Source organism: Oryctolagus cuniculus, chromosome 5, assembly GCF_051225735.1.
Source record: "Oryctolagus cuniculus isolate XC-2025 breed Fujian yellow rabbit chromosome 5, ASM5122573v1, whole genome shotgun sequence".
Taxonomy (NCBI): domain Eukaryota; kingdom Metazoa; phylum Chordata; class Mammalia; order Lagomorpha; family Leporidae; genus Oryctolagus; species Oryctolagus cuniculus.
In genome coordinates this window covers 73403389-73418475 of record NC_142871.1, presented here as the reverse complement: position 1 = coordinate 73418475, position 15087 = coordinate 73403389, and the positions used below count along the sequence as shown (strand labels likewise).

The 15087-nt window shown below is 38.7% G+C and overlaps 1 protein-coding gene across 1 annotated transcript in view; it reads left to right on the top strand.

Moving 5' to 3' along the window:
* Positions 1–9866, top strand: part of LOC149126552 (uncharacterized) — a 494872-nt gene extending 485006 nt beyond the window's left edge. The window contains exon 6 of the mRNA XM_089332866.1: positions 9725–9866. Within this exon, the coding sequence (XP_089188992.1) occupies positions 9725–9866 (142 nt within the window). The remainder of the gene's footprint in view (positions 1–9724) is intronic.
* The last annotated feature ends 5221 nt before the right edge of the window (positions 9867–15087 follow it).

Below are 15087 nucleotides of genomic sequence, written 5' to 3'. Positions count from 1 at the left end.
ACCAGTTTTTGAACTATCAATTTAATACTTTGTCCTTTCTACAACTGTTTCTAAATAAACACAAAATATACTATAGGCTATGGCTAAGGGTAGGACATTATTACTCAATGATAATAGTAATACATTAGTTGATTCCTTTGAACATAGCTATTTGACCAGTTATAGAATAACATATAGTCAGTCCGAATGTCTAATACCCAAGATAGGTCATCTTATAATCAGATAAATATTGATGGGTTTGATCAAAGAGTGTCCTAAAATTCATATACTCAGCGTCTACTGCTAATTTCTCATTTATGTTATTAAAAGAAAGGGCCGCTTTGATAACAACTGCCCTGTAGTATGTCCTGAAATCTGGTATTGTGATGCCTCCAGCTTTGTTTTTGTTGTACAAGATTGCTTTAGCTATTCAAGGTCTCCTGTGTCTCCATATGAATTTCAGCATCATTTTTTCCAGATCTGAGAAGAAGGTCTTCGGTATCTTGATTGGTATTGCATTGAATGTATAAATTGCTTTTGGGAGAATGGACATTTTGATGATATTGATTCTTCCAATCCATGAGCATGGAAGATTTTTCCATTTTTTGGTATTCTCTTCTATTTCTTTCTTTAAGGTTTTGTAATTTTCATCGTAGAGATCTTTAACGTCCTTGGTTAAGTTTATTCCCAGGTATTTGATTGTTTTTGTAGCTATTGTGAATGGGATTGATCTTAGAAGTTCTTCCTCAGCCATGCCATTGCCGGTGTATACAAAGGCTGTTGATTATTGTGCATTGATTTTATATCCTGCTACTTTGCCAAACTCTTCTATGAGTTCCAATAGTCTCTTAGTAGAGTTCTTTGGATCCCCTAAATAAAGAATCATATCATCCGCAAAAAGGGATAGTTGGAGTTCTTCCTTCCCAATTTGTATCCCTTTAGTTTATTTTTCTTGCCTAATAGCTCTGCCTAAAACTTTGAGAACTATCTTGAATAGCAGTGGTGAGAGTGGGCATCCCTGTCTGGTACCAGATCTCAGTGGAAATGCTTCCAACTTTTACCCATTCAATAGGATGTTGGCCATGGGTTTTTCTTTTTTTTTTAAACTTTTATTTAATGAATATAGATTTCCAAAGTACAGAATATGGATTACAATGACTTCGCCCCCCATAACGTCCCTCCCACCCGCAACCCTCCCCTTTCCCACTCCCTCTCACCTAGCATTCACATCAAGATTCATTTTCGTTTCTCTTTATATACAGAAGATCAGTTTAGCATACATTAAGTAAAGATTTCAACAGTTTGCTCCCACACAGAAACATAAAGTGAAAAATACTGTTTGAGTACTAGTTATAGCATTAAATCTCAATTTACAGCACACTAAGGACAAAGATCCTACATGAGGAGTAAGTGCACAGTGACACCTGTTGTTGACTTAACAAATTGACACTCTTGTTTATGGCATCAGTAATCACCCTAGGCTCTTGTCATGAGCTGCCAAGGCTATGGAAGCCCCCTGAGTTCACTGACTCTGATAATTTTTAGACAAGGCCATGGTCAAAGTGGAAGTTCTCTCCTCCCTTCAGAGAAAGGTACCTCCTTCTTTGATGACCTGTTCTTTCCACTGGGATCTCACTCGCGGAGATTTTTAATTAGTTTTTTTTTTTTTTTCCAGAGTGTCTTGGCTTTCCATGCCTGAAATACTCTCATGGGCTTTTCAACCAGATGCACATGCCTTAAGGGCTGATTCTGAGGCCAGAGTGCTGTTTAGGACATCTGCCATTCTATGGGTCTGCTGTGTATCTCACTTCCCATGTTGGATCATTCTCTCCCTTTTTTATTTTATCAGCTAGTATTTGCAGACACTAGTCTTGTTTATGTGATCCCTTTGGTTCTTAGTCCTATCATTATGATCAATTGTGAACAGAAATTGATCACTGGGACTAGTGAGATGGCATTGGTACATGCCACCTCGATGGGATTGAATTGGAATCCCCTGGTATGTTCCTAACTCTACCGTTTGAGGTAAGTCAGCTTGAGCATGTCCTGAATTGCACATCTCTTCCCTCTCTTATTCCCACTCTTATATATAACAGCGATCACTTTTCAGTTAAATTCCAGCACTTAAGAAGAATTGTGTATTGAATACAGTATTCAACCAAAAGTATTAAGTAGAACAAACAAAAAAATACTAAGAGGGATAACATATCAAGTTGCTCATCAACTGTCAGTGTGAAGGCTTATCAAGTCACCGTTTCTCATAGTGTTCATTTCACTTTAACAGGTTTCCTTTTTGGTGCTCAGTTAGTTGTCAACTATCAGGGAGAACAAGTGGTATTTGTCCCTTTGGGATTGGCTTATTTCACTCAGCATAATGTTTTCCAAATTCCTAACAGGGATCACTTTTCAGTTAAAATTTAAACACCTAAGAATAATTGTGTGTTAATTACAGAGTTCAACCAATGGTACTAGAACAAAAAAAAATATTAAAATGGATAAAGTATTACATTGTACATCAACAGTCAGGACAAGGGCTAATCAAGTCACTGTTTCTCATAGTGTCCATTTCATTTCAACAAGTTTCCCCTTTGGTGCTCAGTTAGTTGTTGCCAATCAGGGGGAACATATGATATTTGTCCCTTTGGGACTGGCTTAATTCACTCAGCATGATGTTTTCCAAATTCCTTCATCTTGTCGCAAATGACCGGGTTTCGTTGTTTTTGACTGCTGTATAGTATTCTATAGAGTACATGTCCCATAATTTCTTTATCCAGTCTAGTGTTGATGGGCATTTGGGTTTATTCCAGGTCTTAGCTATTGTGAATTGAGCTGCAATAAACATTAATGTGCAGACAGCTTGTTTGTTTGCCAATTTAATTTCCTTTGGGTAAATTCCAAGTAGTGGGATGGCTGGGTTGAATGGTACTTGTATGCCAGCAAACAGGGAGACCTATCAGAAATGGATAGATTCCTGGACACATGCAACCTACCTAAATGGAACCAGGAAGACATAGAAAACCTAAACAGACCCATAACTGAGACAGAAATTGAAACAGTAATAAAGGCACTCCCAACAAAGAAAAGCCCAGGACCAGATGGATTCACTGCTGAATTCTACCTGACATTTAAAGAAGAACTAACTCCATTTCTTCTCAAACTATTCAGAACAATCGAAAAAGAGGGAGTCCTCCCAAATTCTTTCTATGAAGCCAGCATCACCTTAATTCCTAAGCTGGAAAAAGATGCAGCATTGAAAGAGAATTACAGACCAATAACCCTGATTAACTTAGATGCAAAAATCCTCAATAAAATTTTGGCCAATAGAATGCAACAATACATCAGAAAGATCATCCACCCAGACCAAGTGGGATTTATCCCTGGTATGCAGGGATGGTTTAATGTGCGCAACACAATCAACGTGATACACCACATTAACAGACTGCAGAAGAAAAACCATATGATTATCTCAATAGATGCCGAGAAAGCATTTGATAAAATACAACACCCTTTCATGATGAAAACTCTAAGCAAACTGGGTTTGGAAGGAATATTCCTCAATACAATCAAAGCAATCTATGAAAAACCCACAGCCAACATCCTATTGAATGGGTAAAAGTTGGAAGCATTTCCACTGAGATCTGGTACCAGACAGGGATGCCCACTCTCACCACTGCTATTCAAGATAGTTCTCAAAGTTTTAGGCAGAGCTATTAGGCAAGAAAAATAAACTAAAGGGATACAAATTGGGAAGGAAGAACTCCAACTATCCCTTTTTGCGGATGATATGATTCTTTATTTAGGGGATCCAAAGAACTCTACTAAGAGACTATTGGAACTCATAGAAGAGTTTGGCAAAGTAGCAGGATATAAAATCAATGCACAATAATCAACAGCCTTTGTATACACCGGCAATGGCATGGCTGAGGAAGAACTTCTAAGATCAATCCCATTCACAATAGCTACAAAAACAATCAAATACCTGGGAATAAACTTAACCAAGGACGTTAAAGATCTCTACGATGAAAATTACAAAACCTTAAAGAAAGAAATAGAAGAGAATACCAAAAAATGGAAAAATCTTCCATGCTCATGGATTGGAAGAATCAATATCATCAAAATGTCCATTCTCCCAAAAGCAATTTATACATTCAATGCAATACCAATCAAGATACCGAAGACCTTATTCTCAGATCTGGAAAAAATGATGCTGAAATTCATATGGAGACACAGGAGACCTTGAATAGCTAAAGCAATCTTGTACAACAAAAACAAAGCTGGAGGCATCACAATACCAGATTTCAGGACATACTACAGGGCAGTTGTAATCAAAACAGCATGGTACAGGTACAGAAACAGATGGATAGACCAATGGAACAGAATTGAAACACCAGAAATTAATCCAAACATCTAAAGCCAATTTATATTTGATCAAGGATACAAAACCAATCCCTGGAGCAAGGACAGTCTATTCAATAAATGGTGCTGGGAAAATTGGATTTCCACGTGCAGAATCATGAAGTAAGACCCCTACCTTTCACCTTACACAAAAATTCACTCAACATGGATTAAAGACTTAAATCTACGACCTGACACCATCAAATTATTAGAGAGCATTGGAAAAACCCTCCAAGATATAGGTGCCGGCAATGACTTCTTGAAAAACACCCCAGAAGCACAGGCAGTCAAAGCCAAAATCAACTATTGGGATTGCATCGAATTGAGAAGTTTCTGTACTGCAAAAGAAACAGTCAGGAAAGTGAAGAGACAACCGACAGAATGGGAAAATATATTTGCAAACTATGCAACTGATAAAGGGTTGATAACCAGAATCTACAAAGAAATCAAGAAACTCCACCACATCAAAAGAAACAACCCACTTAAGAGATGGGCCAAGGACCTCAATAGACATTTTACAAAAGAGGAAATCCAAATGGCCAACAGACACATGAAAAAATGTTCAGGATCACTAGCAATCAGGGAAATGCAAATCAAAACCACAATGAGGTTTCACCTCACCCAGTTATAATGGCTCACATTCAGAAATTTACCAACAACAGATGCTGGAGAGGATGTGGGGAAAAAGGGACACTAACCCACTGTTGGTGGGAATGCAAACTGGTTAAGCCACTATGGAAGTCAGTTTGGAGATTGCTCAGAAACCTGAATATAACCCTACCATTCAACCCGGCCGTGGGTTTTTTACAAATTGCTTTGATTGTATTGAGGAATGTTCCTTCCATACCCAGTTTGCTTAGAGTTTTCATCATGAAAGGGTGTTGTATTTTATCAAATGCTTTCTCGGCATCTATTGAGATAATCATATGGTTTTTCTTCTGCAGTCTGTTAATGTGGTGTATCACGTTGATTGTGTTGCGCACATTAAACCATCCCTGCATACCAGGGATAAATCCCACTTGGTCTGGGTGGATGATCTTTCTGATGTATTGTTGCATTCTATTGGCCAAAATTTTATTGAGGATTTTTGCATCTAAGTTAATCAGGGTTATTGGTCTGTAATTCTCTTTCAATGCTGCATCTTTTTCCAGCTTAGGAATTAAGGTGATGCTGGCTTCATAGAAAGAATTTGGGAAGATTCCCTCATTTTTGATTGTACTGAATAGTTTGAGAAGAAATGGAGTTAGTTCTTCTTTAAATGTCAGGTAGAATTCAGCAGTGAATCCATCTGGTCCTGGGCTTTTCTTTGTTGGGAGTGCCTTTATTACTGTTTCAATTTCTGTCTCAGTTATGGGTCTGTTTAGGTTTTCTATGTCTTCCTGGTTCCATTTAGGTAGGTTGCATGTGTCCAGGAATCTATCCATTTCTGATAGGTCTCCCTGTTTGCTGGCATACAAGTCCTTGAAATAATTTCTAATGATTCTTTTTATTTCTGTGGTGTCTGTTGTTACGTTTCCTTTTTCATCTCTGATTTTATTGATTTGGGTCCTTTCTCTTCTTTTTTAGGTAGTTGGGTCAATGGGTGTCAATTTTGTTTATTTTAAAAAAAAAACAGCTCCTCGTTTGACTGATTTTTTGGATTCAATCCTGTTGATTTCTTCTCTGATTTTAATTATTTCTCTTCTCCTACTAGATTTGGGTTTGGTTTGCTGCAGATTTTCTAGGTCCTTGAGATGAATTGAAAGCTCATCTATTTGGTGCTTTTCCAATTTCTTGATGTAGGCACCTATTGATATGAACTTTCCTCTTAACACTGCTTTTGCTGCGTCCTATAAGTTTTGGTATGTTGTGCTGTTATCCTCATTTACTTCCAGGAAGTTTTTGATTTCTCTTTTGATTTCTTCTATGACCCATTTTTCATTCAGCAGCATGCTGTTCAATCTCCATGTGTTTGCATATGCTCTGGGGATTCCTGAGTTGCTAATTTCTCAACCTCTCAATTTGATGCAATCCCAATAGTTAATTTTGATTTGACTGTCTGCGCCTCCAGGGTCTTTTCTAGGAAGTCTTTGCTGGTACCTTTCTCTTGCAGGGTTTCTCCAATGCTCTCTAATAATTTGATGGTGTCAGGTCGTAGATTTAAGTCTTTAATCCATGTTGAGTGAATTTTTGTGTAAGGTGAAAGGTAGGGGTCTTACTTCATGATTCTGCACGTGGAAATCCAATTTTCCCAGCACCATTTATTGAATAGAGTGTCCTTACTCCAGGGATTGGTTTTGTATCCTTGATCAAATATAAATTGGCTTTAGATGTTTGGATTGATTTCTGGTGTTTCAATTCTGTTCCATTGGTCTATCCATCTGTTTCTGTACCAGTTCCAAGCTGTTTTGATTATAACTGCCCTGTAGTATGTCTTGAAATCTGCTACTGTGATGCATCCAGCTCTGTTTTTGTTATTTAAGATTGCTTTAGCTATTCGAAGTCTCCTGTGCCTTCTCACTAGTCCAAGTGATCTATTTCAGTTCACAACTGATCACACTAATAGGTCTAAAAGTCAAAGGGATCACACAAAGAAAACTAGTGTCTGCTAATACTAACTGATAGAATCAAAAAGGGAGAGAACGATCCATCATGGGAAGTGGGATACACAGCAGACTCATAGAATGGCAGATGTCCTAAACAGCACTCTGGCCTCAGAATCAGCCCTTAAGGCATTCGGATCTAAGTATTTTAGGCATGGAAAGCCAAGACACTCTGGAAAAAAAAAGAAGACCTAAATGAAAGATCTCTGCGAGTGAGATCCCAGTGGAAAGAATGGGGCCATCAAAGATGGAGGTACCTTTCTCTGAAGGGAGGAGAGAACTTCCACTTTGACTAAGACCCTGTCGGAATAAGATCGAAGTCGGCAAACTCTAAAGGCTTCCATAGCCTTGGCAACTCATGACTAGAGCCTAGGGAGATTACTGACGCCGTAAACAAGAGTGTCAAATTGTTAAGTCAACAACAGGAGTCACTGTGTACTTACTTCTCATGTGGGATCTGTCCTTAATGTGTTGTCCAATGTGAAGTAATGCTATAACTAGTACTGAACCAGTATTTTACACTTTGTGTTTCTGTGTGCTTGCAAACTGATGAAATCTTTACTTTATATATACTAAATCGATCTTCTGTATATAAAGTTAATTGAAAATGAATCTTGATGTGAATGGAATGGGAGAGGGAGCGGGAGATGGGAGGGGTGTGAGTGGGAGGGAAATTATGGGGTGGCAGCCATTGTAATCCATAAACTGTACTTTGGAAATTTATATTTACTAAATAAAAAAATTAAAAAAATAAAAAATATAAATAAAACAAAAGGCCTTGAGTAAACTATTTGTTCTAGATGAACCTTTCTAATTTATAATGTGCATCAAAATCACCTCATTTTCCTAGTGTTAAGAAAATTTTGAAAATTTTTCTGGAATTTCATCAGTGACAAAGTCATACTGGCTTACCTGTAGCTTCTATATTTTGCCTTTTTCTTTTTTGAAAAACAGAGGAAATGCTCCCATTTCTGATATTATTGCAATTTTTTCAAAGATTATCAATTTGGTTTTGTAGTCAAGTCTATAACTTATTTCTGTTTCATAGGATTAAATTCCCCATGCCTAGAGATTTGGATTCATTTAAAGAATCTCAACACTTCCTACTGTCTTCTTACATTTACCTCTTCATCACTTTTACCCTTTTGGGTTTGCAAGTCATTCTGCTTGAAGGAAAAGACAAAAACAAAATACTTGTGTAGCTTTGCTTTCTCTGTGTCAGCTGTCAACTCAATCTCTTCCCTCAGTAACAGAATGATATAATATCTACGTACAATTGAGAAATCCACTTTGCTCAATGTTTTTCTTTTAAGATGTCTAGGAGAGGGGAAAGAAAATGTATCAGAATTCCTTGTGTCCTGAATATATGTACTCATTTACTTGCTTGGCCTTGAGTCATTCATGGGAGAGTGATAAGACTCCCATTGGCCTGTTGTCAGATACTGTACTGATGGAGATTAAATATGGGTTTCTTACCTGTCCTCAAAAGACCTCATGGTTTAGTCACTGCATTATGTGTTGAAGTTGGGAAGTCAGGGGGAATGGGAAGGTATGGTGATGATCAAAAAAGTAAACCAACGAAAGAATGCAGGTTGTTATATCTGCCAATGAGTATTATGGTAGGGCCCTTTGCCAAAGCTAGTCCTTGTGATGGGGAAGCTGTGGGATGAATCAAGGAAAGCTTCTATATGAAGGGACTATTTTAGCTATATCTTGAAAGATAAGCAGTAAATAGGTTTCTGGGCAAGAGTAGGTAGAGAAGATACTATCCAGTTAGAAAGAACAGCCCTTTTAAAAACCCTCAAGTCATTAAATTGGTATTTGATGAAGTTAGAGCTGCTCAGAAGGTGTGTCCTTGCTTGGTAACACTTTTTTTAAAAGAACACTTTTCAGGTAGCTATTTTAGATTTTCTCAGATGTTCTTTATTTCACTTTCATGCGTGCCTGTCAAGAGCTTGTATGCAGGAAGTGATTTAAAACTTCGTGCTGATCCTGTCTTGTTCACAGCAAATATATAACTCATTCTGAATAGCAAAGTCTTTCTTCAAAGGCTTGGCACAGTGAACATCTTCTATCCTGGAGTGGCCTCCATTCAGGTGTTTTGTTATCTCTTATGCTAAGATACTTGTCCCACTGTTTACAGAGGAAGGCTTTACATAAGGGAATACTGGAATTATTGAAATCCTGACTTGTAAATAACTCAGACAGCAGAGAAAAATGAATAATGGAAAACATAGTACATAGCACCACCAACATAGCACTGCTATAATCATTTTTATAATATTTCATGTTAGTCTAAAAAGCGCCTTTGTGTTGCTCCAGATTATCATTAGTATAAAATCCTCTTCTCAGTCACATGACAGAAATGTTCCCTGTTTTCTTCATTAAACTTAGATGATGTATCCCAATTAAAATGGCATTAGGCTAGCAGCCTCCCCTAACTTCCTGCTAAACTCTAACAAAGACACTGAAATATGTATACACGTATACAAAAACTGGAGCCAAGGGCCAATCTACTGCTTAAATTTTGGTGGGATTTTTACAAAACAAATTTAGCAAAAATACTTTAAAATTATGAGCAAAGACTCTTTCTTGTGTTTTACTGCGACAAAGTACATAGGAATCGTCTTTCTGCTTTCTATACTTTGTTGACACAGGATTACTGTTATTTCCATTCAGACATGCAAATTTTTAGTAAAAACCATAAGTAAAGTAGACCAAATTCAGCATTACTACTCTAAGATAGTGCTTGTATTTATTTCCCTTAGGTACTCTTGCTACATGGAACAGAGGCAACAAATACTTCACTTTCAATCTACTCTACTACAAGAAGACATTCTGCCTACTACTTGCTGCCCCACTCCAAATTGCGGTTCTTCACAGATACGAGTAAAAGAGCAACATCTCTAATTTGGTATATTTTCTTAATTGACAAAAATTCTATACTTTTTGGTATAAAAATGATAATTATAGAGCCGGCGCCGTGGCTCAATAGGCTAATCCTCCACCTTGCGGCGCCGGCACACCGGGTTCTAGTCCCGGTTGGGGCGCCGGATTCTGTCCCGGTTGCCCCTCTTCCAGGCCAGCTCTCTGCTATGGCCAGGGAGTGCAGTGGAGGATGGCCCAGGTGCTTGGGCCCTGCACCCCATGGGAGACCAGGAAAAGCACCTGGCCCCTGGCTCCTGCCAGGATCAGCGCGGTGCGCCGGCTGCAGCGGCGGCCATTGGAGGGTGAACCAACGGCAAAAGGAAGACCTTTCTCTCTCTGTCTCTCTCTCTCACTGTCCACTCTGCCTGTCAAAAAAAAAAAAAAAAAAAAAGAAAAAAAAATGATAATTATATATAAATATATACACACATTTGGAATGATCAAAAGAAGCTATTTAAGATATGTATTACCTCATATATTTTTATTTAGGGTGGAGAATGGGAACACTTGAAATATACTCTTTTAGTGATTTTTAAATATATAATATATCGCTGTTGACTTTAACCACCATGATATACAATAGATCTATTGAAATTTTTTCCTTCTACCTAACTGAAAATTTGCATTCTTTGACCAGCATCTCTCTAATCACTCCACCCCTCGGCTTCTGGTAACTACCATCTTCCTCTGTCTCTATGAGTTTTGCTATTTTTAGGCTCAACATGGAAGTGAGATCATGCTGTGTTTGTCTTTCTGCACTTGGCTTATTTAGCTTAATATAACGTCAACTGGGTCCAACCATGCTATCAGAAATGACAGAATTTTCTTCTTTGTAAGGGCTGAATAGTATGAATATTATTCCTATGCATACATGTGTGTGTGTGTATATATATCTGTATAATATACATATTTCCAAAGGAATAATATATTTATATAATATTCTTTATTAATTTATCTGTTGATGAACATTTTTGTTCATTGCACATTTTGACTTATTTTTAAAGATGTATTTATTTATTTGGTTTGAAAATAAGAGTTACAGATAGAGAGGGAGAGACTGAGAGAGAAGGATCTTCTGCCTGTTGATTTACTCCCCTGCTGGCCGCCATGGCCAGTAGTGGGCTTGACAGAAGTCAGAAGCCAGGAGGTTTATCCAGGTCTCCTACGTGGGTGGCAGGGGACCAAAAACTTGGACCATCTTCCTCTGCTTTTTCCCTGTCCATTAACGGGGAGCTAAATTGGAAGTGGAGCAGCCAGGGCATGAACTGGTACCCATATGGGATGCTGGCATTGTGGGCAGCAGCTAAACCCACTATACCACAACACTGGCCCCACATCTTGACTTTTGAGTATAATACTACAATGAATATGAGAGTGCAAATCTCTTTGACATATTGATTTCATATTGTTGAACTAGAGTGAATTGACCTAAACCAATCACTATACTTGAATCATGACCAAACAGGTCTCTGTACATTGGGAACATTACACTATTTTGATGAGTAAACAGATTTTAACCTAACATAAGAGTATAACCTTGTAATTAAGTAATTGAGTCTCAGCCAATCTTTGCAGCTGAACTTCCAGCCAATTAGAGGATGAAGGCTGCCAAAATATGCCTTGGGAAGGCAAATGCCAGACTGCATTAATCAGGTAATCACTATATGTAATTTCTTTTCTTTTCAGTTACAGAAAGAGCTCACCACATGAATGTGTGCCACATTTGAACCATTTTTGGTCTGGAATGTTGCCTGGTTCAAGAACCTTTTTTTGCCCAAGCAAACTTTATTAAATTTAACAGATATATAGTTTTTTTCCTTTCTAAAATTTTTATTAATACAAGGAGAACAGATTCCAGATATTTTATGGGTACAAGTTTAAGAAGATAACAATACTTCCCCTTTTTTTGTTTCTCTCCCTCAACCTCCCTGCTTCCTTCCTTTCTTTTTTTTTCTTTGATTTAACCAAAGACATAATTTCAATCAACTCTATAATCCCAGGCTTAATGCACCACTAACCATAATATTTAACAAGTAAAAAGTAGAAAGAACACAAATCACAAGATATCTGTTTCATTCCAATATACTTTATGGAGTTTGCATTAACTATTACATATCAGAGAAAACATAGGATATATGTCTTCTGGAGATTAAAAGGTTATTTCACTAAACTTACTGGATTATGGTTACATCTATTTTGTTGCATAAGACAGGATATATTTTGGATATATACCCAATAGTAGGATTATTGGGTTATTTGGAAGTTCTGTTTTTAAGTTTTTGAGAAACCTCTAAACCAAAAGTACATTCATGTCAACAGTACATACAGATTTACCGCCCCCGCTTTTAATATTTATTTATTTATTTGAGAGGTAGAGTTATAGAGAGGGAGAGACAAAGAGGTCATCCATTCGCTGGTTCACTTCCCAAATGGTCATAACAGCAGGGGCCAAACCAGGAGCAGAAGCCAGAAGCTTCTTCTGAATCTCCCACGTGGGTACAAGGGCCCAAACTTTTAGGGACTGCTTGCTTTCCCAGGTCATTAGCAGAAAGCTGAATTGGAAGTGGAGCAGCTGAGACACAAACCGGTGCTCAAATGGGATGCTGGTGCTTAACCTACTTTCCAAAATGCTGGCCCCATATGGGTTCCCTCTTCTAAACATCCTTACCAACATCTTATCTTATATCTTCCTGCCCAATAACCATTCTGAACCTGTTAGATGATATATTATTGTGATTTTAATTTTCATTGCCTTGGTGGTTAGTGATGTTGAGTATTCTTCCCTAAACTTGTATACCACTTATATACAAGTCTGTTTTAGATTATAATCTACAAAGAATCATTTCTCCCCATATGGATCCAATTGCACTGCAAAAAGGCTCAGATTAAATACAAACATACACACACACTTCTCCAAGCAAAAAAATAGAAATTACCATGGCTACATTAGCAACCAGAACATTTAATATCATCAATAGTGAAGTTTTAGATTTCCCAAGGTTCTTGCTGGATGTGTGACAAATAGGGCCACTGCTGTATCTGCCATCTCATAATCTTCTCATAAAGTGATTTTTTAAAGATTTATTTATTTATTTGAAGGCAGAGTTACAGAGAGGCAGAGAGAGAGAGAGAGAGAGAGAGAGAGAGAGAGAGAGAGAGAGAGATGGAGAGAGGTCTTCTGTCTGCTAGTTCACTCCCAGTTGGTTGCAATGGCTGGAGCTGCGCAGAGCCAAAGCCAGGAGTCAGGAGCTTCTTACTGGTCTCCCACGCAGGTGCAGGGGCTTGAGGACTTGGGCCATCCTCTACTGCTTTCCCAGGCCATAGCAGAGAGCTGGATTGGAAGTGGAGCAGCTGATATTCTATCTGGCACTGCAGGCAGCTTTACCCACTATGCCCGAGCACCAGCTCCTCATAAAGTGATTTTGAACCTCTTTCCATTGAGAAACAGGGTCTATTTATGACCCTTAAATTTGGGTGGATTTGTTCCAAATGTAGTTGATAAAAAGCAATATTGTTTCCACCTTGCATTCTTGAGATCCTTGCTCCTATAACTTAGTTAATCAATTACAGGAAAGACCAAGCAATCATGGAGAACCCTATTCAGGGCAGAGTCAAGGCCCTATTCTACGTCACATTTCGGCTAAACTCCTAGCACCAACCTGCACTGATCTCCAGTCAATCTAATGTTCCTAACACAATAAGGAGCAGAGAAAAACTGTATGCCACACATTGTTTGCTGAGCTCAGAATTGCAAATTTGTGAACAAAGTCAAAGATTATTGTGTGAAGCCATTGATTTCAGTATGATATGGTGTGTAGTAATTGGTATCTGAGATATAATTTGGAACCTAGAAGTGGGATACTCCCGTAACAAAAGCTCTAAAATGCATAGCATTGCTTTTGGGATCAGACAACAAATGTAAACAGCAAGAACAATAGGAGCCAAGTAAAGGCTTTGAAGAGAGTATTTGCAGAAACCTAAAAAGACCAGAGGAGTTTGCCTGTGAGATAGGGAAATGCTATTGGATAATGGAATAAAGGGGACCTTTCTCATGCAGTGTCAGGAAGGTTGGCGTTCATGTGAATTAATGTGGAAATTGAGACATATGCTCAACAAAATTGATAATGTAACTAAGGAGATTTCCAGAAAAGTGTTGAAGATGCCTCCTGATTTCTTGTTGCCTAGACTAAAATGAGAAAGGCAAATACTAAGAACCAGTGAGTTTCGAGGAAAATTTACGGAAATATACATGCTCTAGGCCCTTGAGGTTTCTTAAGTAATATTTCAAATTCACATTCTCTCCTAATGGCAATCTGTTCTCAAATTAAGAAGCTGTTAATGCTCCAAGATCAAATATGTGCATTAGTCAGTTGTTTATGAAACAACTGAGACAGACTAACTTCATGAAGAAAGGTAGGTTATTTTTTATTTTTATTTTTTTGACAGGCAGAGTGGACAGTGAGAAAGAGAGACAGAGAGAAAGGTCTTCCTTTACCCTTGGTTCACCTTCCAGTGGCCTCTGCGGCTGGTGCGCTGCGGCCAGTGCGCTGCAGCCGGCGCACCGCGCTGATCCGAAGCCAGGAGCCAGGTGCTTCCTCCTGGTCTCCTATGCAGGTTCCGGGACCCAAGCATTTGGGCCATCCTCCGCTGCCGTCCCAGGCCACAGCAGAGAGCTGGACTGGAAGAGGAGCAACCGGGACAGAATCCGGCGCCCCCACCGGGACTAGAACCTGGGGTGACGCCACAGGCGGAGGATTAGCCTATTGAAGCGGGTACTGGCCAAAGGTAGGTTATTTATCTCACGGTTTTGGAGGCTTGAGACCATGGCACGTGCATTAGCTCAGTCCTGGCAATGACCTTCTTGACTGACTGTGTCACATCATAGTGAATGGCAACAGGGAAGCACATGTGGGAGTAGAAAGATCACATCACAAAACAGAAAGGCAGAGAGTGATTCTGAGGTCAGGGTCAGGCTTTTTTTTTTTTTTTTTTCACCCTCATAAGAACTCCCTCCGAAAGACCTGTATTCCCTTTCGTGGGCAGTGCTTCCATTCAACGAAGGGCCTCCCAGTTTGCTCCACATCATTTCCAAATTCTGCTACCTTGGGAAACACATTTAAATTACATGATCCTTTGAAGTGACACACTTCAACCATAGTCAAACCATAGCAGTCTCTAGGACCCTTTGTTATAGTCTCGGAAG